General features: G+C 47.1%; 1 protein-coding gene across 1 annotated transcript in view; it reads right to left on the reverse strand.

Annotated features, from left to right (window-relative positions):
• The window catches only part of WBP1L (WW domain binding protein 1 like), a 55,884-nt gene extending 47,081 nt beyond the window's left edge, over positions 1-8,803 (reverse strand). The window contains exon 1 of the mRNA XM_080912129.1: positions 8,641-8,803. Coding sequence (XP_080768255.1) covers positions 8,641-8,730 — 90 coding nt within the window. The 5' untranslated portion in view covers positions 8,731-8,803. The remainder of the gene's footprint in view (positions 1-8,640) is intronic.
• Positions 8,804-9,885: the final 1,082 nt, after the last annotated feature.

Genomic DNA, 9,885 nt, shown 5'->3' on the forward strand with positions numbered 1-9,885 from the left:
GCAAGGCCTTCTCTGGCCCTTCCTTTCTTCCTATACAAACCTATCGGTATGAAGCAGAGGCAGAAAGGGGACGGGTTTCTGTATTGTCTGCTGTTCGCACCACCAGCAAGGACAGCAAGAAGATCTGTATCACAAACAAGGAAGGAGCAGACAGGCCGAGTGCTGCTCAGCCTAACCATCTCCACACTCCGGTGCCAAAGAAGCACAGTGGCCGGCCCAGCGTCCTGGGGCAGAAAGCCACAGGGTAGCCGCGCTCCCAAATGAACCACAGGCACATCTTTTTAGGTTCTAGGCCAACCTGGTCTACATAATGAGTTCCAGGATAGCCAGGGCTATGTGGAGAGACCCTGACTCAAAACAAACAAAAATTTTAGGTGAACAAGACGCTCCAAAACTAACGTGTAGCAATGCGCACAGTGTGATCACTTTCTCCGGGACCGAGGGCTTCCAAGCTGAAAAAACCTGTAATAAGAGTTACAACGCAAGACGCCTCTTGCCGGGTATTTGAAAATCAAAATAGACATGTTTTTGTAACTTTATTCTGGGACCCGCCCTTCCAAACCACAGGATTCTTGTGCTGGCTTACACTCTGTTTTCACCTTTTCCAAAACAACTTGTGAAAGTTCAAGTGTATAAAACTCTTGAGTTTCTGAATGTGGCCCCATGCCTGCACCAACAGGAAGAGCTCACCCAGCTGGGGTAGGGCGCAAACCTTTAATCCCAGCACTCAGGAGGCAGAGGCAGGTGGATCTCTCTTGAGCCTGATGACGCCAACTTTGTCTACATAGTTACACAGTAAGTTCCAGAACAGCCAGGGATAGAGTGAAACCTTGTCTCAAAACACACACACACACACACACACACAAACACATACATACATACACACACACACACACACACAAACACATACATACACACAAACACACACACACACACACACACATACATACATACATACACACACACACACACACAAACACATACATACATACACACACACACACACACACAAACACATACATACATACACACAAACACACACACACACACACACACACACACACACACACACACACACACCACTCATCTAGTTTCCCACAGAAGAAACTGTAGTATGGATAGGAAGAAAACCAGAAGTAAACAAAACTGAGCTGAGAATGTCACCAAGTAACCAGAGCTCTCCCGGCAGGACTGGCCATCAGAAGTCTGAGAAAGTGACCTACTTTAATTCCCCCCATTAGGAATACCCAAAAGTGGCTCAACAACCACAGGGTTCGATAGCACGGATTTTCTTCCCCTTTCTTGACCTCCCAAGTTGCAGTGTTCTGTCTGTGTCTGTGGTTTCCACACCCCATGTACGGTTCAGGCCAGACTCAGCTCCACCTAGTGGAACTGAAAAAGCACCCTACAACGAAACTGCAGGTCCTCAACCAACACAGTTGCTGTCACCCCATAACCGGGCCTCAGTGGGCTGCAAGATGGAAAATGCAGGTCGCAGATGACTCTCCAACTTAGGGCTAGAAACGAAGGTAGGCAATGGAGACTTCCTCTCGGGGTGCAGATGGCCAGACACTCAAAGAGTAGTTGGATTCTGAACCCACACCCATCCAGGGTGTCCAGAGCACTCATAAACACTTGCCCGTAGGTTCTAAACCCCCAGACCTGACCACAGGCTCGCCTTCAGACTTAAGCCTAAACCCAGGAGAGCTGGCCTCCCTTGAAGCAGAAGCCAAGACCACTCAATCGTTTTCACAGGCAAAATGTGCATGAGAACAAACCAGCAATCCTACGGCCAAAGACAAGGCAAGCCTTGGAGTGGGGAACGGAAAAAGCTGTAAAAACACGACTCAGTTTAGACTTGGTTATGGGACCATAGAGAGGACGTTGAAAGAAGGAAGTAACTGGTCGTCAGGCTTTCAAAGGGGTAAAACCAAATTATGTTCTGGAACCAAAACCACAAAGGTAGATCAAAGCAAGAGGGAACAAGTTCAAGACTGGGGGAGTGAAGGGGTGGGGGTTATCACTTGCTCACTGAAGCAGAAACCAGAGACTTTCACAAAGTGTTTGATGCTGGCTGACAGAACAAGGCTGACTGGTGAAGGTCGTCACTGAGGGCACTGTGAGGGATGTGAGCACATTAAGGGCTTTAAACTGTCCCCATTTAAAACCCGATCTCCAGCCGCTCAGGAAGGACGACTCACCTGGTAGGACTGAACCAAGTTCCATTTGTCTTCTGACTTCTCCAAGTGCGTCTGTGTGAACATGCACACATGCACAAAACGAATCAACAACTCAGTGCGTCAGTAAAACCTGTCTGTAGTCATGCAACCCACATGCTTCTCCTCTTGGCCTAACCTGGAGCTCTGCAAACAGCAGATGCTGGAAACCCGAGGGCTTCCTCCCTCAGGCCAGACAATCCCTGATTGAGAGGCTATCCTGAGCGGTGTGGAACAGCCAGGGCACTCCTGGGTTTCACATGTGGCAGGACAGCTACTCCCTGTTTTAAACTCAGACTCGCCATGAATAGTGGTCTACACAAATATCCAAGAGGAAACCCTAGCTCCAGATACACAACAGACTCAAGCAAGTCAAGTTAAACTCCAGACCTCAGTCCCTCAAGATAGTTGCCACTAATGTGCCAAACACAAAGACCACCAATAAGGACAGTGGTGATTATTATGTTTAACTGCTAAGTGTATTCTGAAAGTCTTCTCTATATTGTATTTTTCCTTCATACATCTGTGAGGTTTATGCTAAAGCTTTTCTCATTTTGAAGAGAAAGAAACCAGGGCACAAGAAATTAAATATTCACTCAATAGTATCATATTTGGAACTCAGACGGTCTGACCACAGAGCCCATGACCCCATGACCTTAACACGATGCTGGGTTGTTCCAAACCCACATGGTAGACAATATCAGATCCGCACTACCCACTATATAGTCAATAATTACATGGGCTTTTTATTTACATTTTTGTAAAGATAAAAGTTTACGTTCGATGTAAACAGCATGCCACCAGTCTGGAAATTTCTTGAAAAGTTAATCGAGACTTACAATTGACCCAGTAGTTAGGCATCTACACAGAATTGAAAACATAAACCAGTGCAGTTTGTAACCCCAGCACTGGGGAGACTGAGGCAGGAGAAATGCCATGAATTGGAGGCATCTTAGCCACAAAGTGAGACCCTGTAGTAAAAAAACAAAACAAAAAACCAGTGGGCTACCAAGAAGGTTCAGTGGGTGAAGAGACCCACCACTGAGGGCTTCACCAATGGGCTCGCCTGTGAGATGTCTGCAGGTTGCCCTCTGATCCCACACCACTGTGCCCATGCACACCCCCACACGCATGTGTGTGCACACACACAGTAAAGGAATGAATGTGGGAGAAAAGTCAAATCGTTGTGTTTATGCAAACACGTCTCCACCCCTGTTCCCAGTGGCATTACCCCCACTAGCTTCAAGGTGGAAACAGCCCCCAAACAACTGGTTGATAAATGGATAATTATGGGGACATCCATGCCATAGAGAAGTGGGGCCAGGGAGATGGCTCACTGAGGAAGAACACTTTTCTGTAGCCAGGAGGACCTGAGTCAGAACTCCAGCACCAAATCAATATACCGGGCAAAGTGTGAGCCTACCAGCTGTGCACAAGCCAGAGGAGACAAGCAGGTCCCAAGAGCTTGTTGTCCAGTGAACACCGTCAAGGCAAGTTTCATCTCAGTAGACTGTCTCAAGGCAATAAGACTGAGGTGCCAGCCTGCCTCTGGGTCCCACACGGGTGTACATGGGCACAAGACCAATATACTCACATGTATGCACCACACAAATAGAAATAAAGAACTGATACATGCTACAACACATCTCTTATGTTCAGTAAGAGATGCCAGTCAGGGTCTGAGCTTGATGAAATGTGCAAAGCAGGCAAATCCAGGGACACAGAAAGACCTGTAGTCACCAAGGGCTGGCGGTGGGATGGGGTGTGACTAATTCTTTTGGGCTTCCTTTGAGGGCGATGAAATATTCTAAAATGTTAGAAAGCAGTAGTAATGGCTACATGATTCTGTGGTCATGTGAAAATTATGGAAGGCTTTTGTTGTTTCTGAGACAGGGTCTCACTGTACAGCCTTGGCTGGCCTGAAACTCGAGATATAAACCAGGCTGGCTTTGTACTTTATGGAAGTCTTTTTTTTTTTTTTTTAAGAGTTATTTATTTTATGTATATGAGTACACTGTAGCTGTCTTCAGAGACACCAGAAAAGGGCATCGGATCCTATTAAAGATGGTTGTGAACCACCATGTGATTGCTGAGAACTGAACTCAGGACCTCTGGAAGAGCAGTCAGTGCTCTTAACCACTGAGTCATCGCTCCAGCCCTATGGTAGCCTTAAAAGGCGTGAAAATATGATAAAAATGATATATAAAAATTAAGATCCAGTTTCTCAGTTACTTTAGCCAAAATCCAAGTGCTGACAGACACTGGTGTGAGCTGTCACTGACCTTCCCGGCCCAGGCCGAGGTCACTTCCAACACCACAGAAAGTACCACCAGACAATACAGCCTTAGACAACCAAAGAGCTTCCTCACACTTCTCCCTGACGGCCTCCCTGTCGGGTTCATCTCACTTTCTGACTCTTTGCACCTACACTCAAAGCTTCCGCAGAAACTGTCCATCCATCACGGCCAGTTGCTCTCTAGTTTCCTTCCTGACCCAAGTCCTCTCTAGTTCAGCAAACTTCACAGCAGCCAAATGCCTATGTCTCCATAAAACTTCCCTTGGCCTCTGCTTCCACCTGCCCCAGCAGAGTCAAATGCCCCTTCTTCCTAGGTTTGCACCTCCACTTCGGAGCAATCCCTCTGGGTTATAATTCATATGTGTGTTACCCCAGCACCCCATCTGTCCCCATTCCCAGATCCTTGAGGTAAGGGATTCTGTTCCACCTTTGATGGTTCTGAGAACCTGGTAGAGTCCAGAAATGTCCACTAAACTGAATTCCAACAGAAAGGGGAAAAAAAAAAAATCACAGGATCTCAGGAAACACACTTTGATAAAAGGCTCACTTTGGAATACCAGTCTAAGAAAATCAGAAAGAGGTGGAGGGAGTGTCTAGATTCCGTAAGCCACTCGGACCTACTATTCACCAAGAGGTTATGATAGTGACTGCGCTGAAATACTATTTATAACGATCAGAAGTTCAAGGTTATCCTTGGCTACACAGCAAGTTCAAGACTGGCTTGAGCTACCTGAGACCTCAAAATAACTCATCCCAAGCGTGTATCCTGGGAATGGAGAAATGGTTCTAAACTAAAACCTAAAGCACGGGAGGGAAAAAAAGACGATGTGAAATCGAGGGGCATGGCGAGGAAAAAGCAGGATGAGCACCCAATCAAACTCAGTGTTGAAGCTGACACAGAGCTCTACAGCATCTTTAGGTTGCACTTGTAGTAAAAGTTTATTCTTAACCACACAGTCAGGTATTCTAGTTGGATCTACATAATGCCAGAAAGAAAACAAGGCTTCGTTATCGTAAGCATAAATTAACTGGAGGGAACAAATGCCAAGGCCTTCCTGTTTGCAAAGGGAAGCTTTTTTTATGCTTTGCAGATTCAAGGAGTCCCATTGGTTGAGTCACAATGCCCTGTGAGAGGGTCACACAGAAGTTCTCGTCTATGGGGTCCCCAGGCTAAGAAACCTTCCAGGTCTGCATGGCACAAGAATGTTCAGTGAGTGCTGGTTAGAGAAAAAGCCACCTATAAGTATAAATAAATAGATACATACACACATAAAAATTATATATTAAATATACATAATATTAAATGTGCACGGTGGTGTACACCTGTAGCCCCAGCACGTACAAGCTGAGGCAGGAAGATCACAGGGAGTTCAACAGCAGCCTGGTCAATATACTGAGTTCTAACCAGAGCTATGGCTAACAAGACCCTGTCTAAACTACACCCTCCACTCTGGCCCCCCTTCCAAAACAGATCTCTACCAGGTGGCCCAGTGGTTATGGTGTTACACTGCTAAACCCTTCAAAAGAAAAAAAATAAACAAACAGAAAAAAGGTGGTACTTGACAGACCCATTTCAGGGAGGGAGATACAGTGAGATACCCACACCACTTTCTACACAGAATTCAAGGTGTCACCTGAGCGATCTGGTCACTATAGAAATAAAGGCTGCTCCCTGAGGGATGTTCTCTTTCTGATCTGTATGGACCAAAACCCCAACGAAACCCTAAATTGACCAAGCTGTGATAGAGTCAAAGTTAATAATTATACTGCAACTTCCATTCCAAAGGTTAAAAAACAAAACACAAATTTCACCACAGCTATCTGGTATGATTGATTGGACCGGAGGACTCAGAGGGTAGGGTGCCATGAGAGTATAAAGGGGGTCAAGGTGACGTCGGGAGAGGCCAGGGAGGAGTGGGCAGCTCATAAGGCGAACTTTCCCTCTCTCAGGAACTGCATGTAACCAGACAGCTGGGGTCAGTGCGAGCACCCAACCAAACAGAACAAAGTACAAACGCTACCCTGTCCCCAAAGGAAGTATTGGAAGTGTCAGAACTATGGTAAGAAAACAGTCTGTGATTGATGAGCTGTCAGCAGAGCCTTACACTGAAGACCCTTACCACCCCCAGGCTGCAGGACCATTTTCCAACCCTTTTCCTTAAAGAAGTGGATCTGGTTCCTACTAGCAACCAGCTCCACACCCCCAAATCAAGTCCCCTAACAAGGTAACTGAATGGCTATAGGGAACACCCCTCAGAGATGTCCACGGAAACAGAAAAGCAAGTTCACTTCGTGTTCTGTTCCGTCATTACTGACGCTTAAGCTTACCAGACCTGCGAGCTGTAACTTCTCTAGAAGACAAATGTGTTTCTCCTGGCAGCTGGTGATTTTAACTAAGAGAACAAAGAACCTAAACAAAGGCAAAAAAACTAAAGGGCTTCATCCCTAGGAAGGAATGTATGAAAGATCATAAAACAAACTCGCTTGTTCACATACTATTTCCCAGATAATATATTCCCAACCTGTTGAGATACAGCAACGGATAAGCTGATAAATAAATTGCAGTATATACAGAAAGGGGAATATTATTCGGTCACAGGGTGGATGAGCCTTAAAAATGTGATGGAATGAGAAAGACTCATATTAGAGCATTCCATTACACAGGATGTGCAGAACAGGTAAATCCGAAGAGACACAAGGCAGACCACTGCTTGTCAAGGGCTGGGGTTGGGGGTTGGGGGAAGTGTGTGGGAGGGGTGGAAACAGGGAGTAACTGGTTAACAGGGACCATTCTTTGGGATGATTCAACTGTTCTGGAAGGAGATAGAGGTGGTGGTTGCTCAACACTGAATGCCACAGTGATTCACTTGAAAACTGTTGATTTTGTTATGTGAATTTCAACACACTTAAAAAATATCTATCAAATCACACAGCCTGGGTGGTTGAGGGGAGAGGATCTTGAGTTCAAGCCCAGCCTGACCTACATTGCAAGATGCCTTCTCAGACAAGACAAAACTCGATTATTTTCAGGTTGGTTGACTGGTTGTTCTAGGAAGAGAACACTCCGGAGCAAAATAAGATACGTGTGTGAAAGGGCCGCCCTTAAGCTCTGAGGGGAAAGGTAAGGATTCCGCTAACAATTTCTGCTCTTCAGCGTGACTTGAAGTGCTAAGTCGTACAGGCTGTCCCTGTGCTCTCTGTGCCTGGGAATGCTTTTCTGAAAAACAGACAATGATGGAAAGAAAGGGAAGAAACCAAAAAAAAAAAAAAAAAAAAGATAGAAGCTTTGCCAAATTTAACAGGGGAGGGGTAACTCCCCCTACAGCACCCCACCCAATCTGGCATCAAGAGTAACGCTTCAATTAGGGTTTCGAAACGCCAGCCCAAGCTAAAATCAGCATAAGCAAGCTTTCTCGGCCTGGACTAAGGAAGAGCAAGCCACCCAGTAAGAAAACCTAGGGTGCTCCATTTGCTGCTGATATTGGCATCGGAACCACCCAAAGCCCTGAGCTTGCTCAGATCAGCACCGGTGACTTAATCCCAGGACAGCCAGCCTAACAGCATGGCCTTCTCACAGGCTCAGATGTGGCCTTCCTCCTGAGGGGTTCCATGCTACTTCATCCTTCCAATCTTCCAAGAACCTTACCTCTAACAACAGGCCACCAACGTGCCTTACAGCACGAAAATATAAGAGCCAGGATGCCCTCAAAACTTTTCCTTTGTCCAGCCTTTAATAAATCTCCTGCGGGGCACTCCTGTAATCCCCGCACACGCTGATGTGCACACAGTCTCTGGCTCCTGACTCTACTGCGGAGCAGAAATAAGACCCACATGCGCCAGTGAGCATCGATATCCAGGAAGAGTCCTCCAGAGCACCTACCATACCTACCCTCTCAAAGGACCCCCAAGTCGCCCAGCACCATTACCTCTGCCATCTTCCTAACACCCAACTCGTCACAGGTGTCCCTCAGCTAAACATCAACACTCCACCTTCAACCTACCCGTGTTAGCCATGGGCTTCCCTCCCGAAAGCACTCAACTCTTTGCAAACAAACCTCGTTAAGACCCCTTCCAGCCAGGCCTCGACCGCCCCGGTCGCCCAAGCTAGCCCAGACGCCTTCCCCTTACCTGCCGGGGCTCAGCCCTCACTGACTGGGAGCTGGGCAGCGCCTGGAGGAGCAGGAGCGCCATGCCACCCAGGAGCCTTCTCCTCTCCATCCCCCTCCTGCTCCTGCTCCTCCGCCACGGCGCCGCCACCCCTCCTCCTCCCTCTCTTCTTCCCTCTGCTTCCTTCTTCCCTTCTTTTCCTGTTTCGCTCTCCCCTCCCCTCCCGCTTCCGGCTCGATTCCACACTGCCCCAGGGAAAATGCCCTCCCAGATGCAGAGGCGGGTCTCCAGCTCCCGCGCCTCATTGGCTCCTACTTTTCGTCCATTGGCCAAAATAGCTGTGTGTCAAATACTAGTCCCAGCCTTCCTCGTGCTAGGTGATCTGGCCAATGAAAAGTGGGAGGAAGCCGGGCCATCTTGAATGGTGCGAGGTGTATAAAAGTGCAGCGCGCCCTGCCCTGCAGAGAGTGGCGGAAGTAACAGGAGCTAGGGACACGACCGCTCGGATGCATTGAGATTGGCCTATTCAGCCATTTTGAGTGTGGCGGAAGTATTGTGTTCCCACAGTTAAAGGGAGGTAAAAGAAAAAAAAAGTGATGAGGTATGGTTCTAAAGCGTACTTCCAAAGAGTAAAACAATTGTAGTCTATAAACCTTTGGTGCTTTTTGTGTTAAAGTACAGGACGCCCTATTATCAGGATCCCTTTTCCAAGCAGCAGCTTAGATACATTTGAATTCCCTATTAAATAGCACCTCTATTAGAGCTAGTGCTCTGCCACCCCAAGTTTCAAGAACAAAACTCTTATGACCCTTCTCAGAAACAGCTAATACCCACTAATCATCGTTTCATCCGGGTTATCTTCCGTCCGACTAAGTGAAAATGGCTTCCCTACCCCATCCCACCCACAACCCCATCCACAAGCTCCAATGACATTACTAGTCCACACAGACCCACACATCACTACGTAGCAGCTTCACCTTTGGGAATACTTAGCCAACTGGGCAGGGGGATGCATCACTGGGTGGTAAATGGCTTGAATAGGCAAGGCCCTGAGTTCAGACCCCAGTATGAGCCATAAGGAACAGAGAATGGGCAGAGATACAGGGAGAGGAGGAAGAAGAAAGAAAGTATTAAATTTCAATTATTCACAGGACATATTAGGTTAGCTTTTGATGTAGGGTCTCTCCTATGTAACTCGGGCTGCTCTCAAAGTTAAGACTTAGTAGTTCCCATACAAAACCCTCCCATTCATTATAACTGCCTGTC

This window comes from Micromys minutus (genome assembly GCF_963924665.1).
Source record: "Micromys minutus genome assembly, chromosome: 2".
NCBI classification, from domain to species: domain Eukaryota; kingdom Metazoa; phylum Chordata; class Mammalia; order Rodentia; family Muridae; genus Micromys; species Micromys minutus.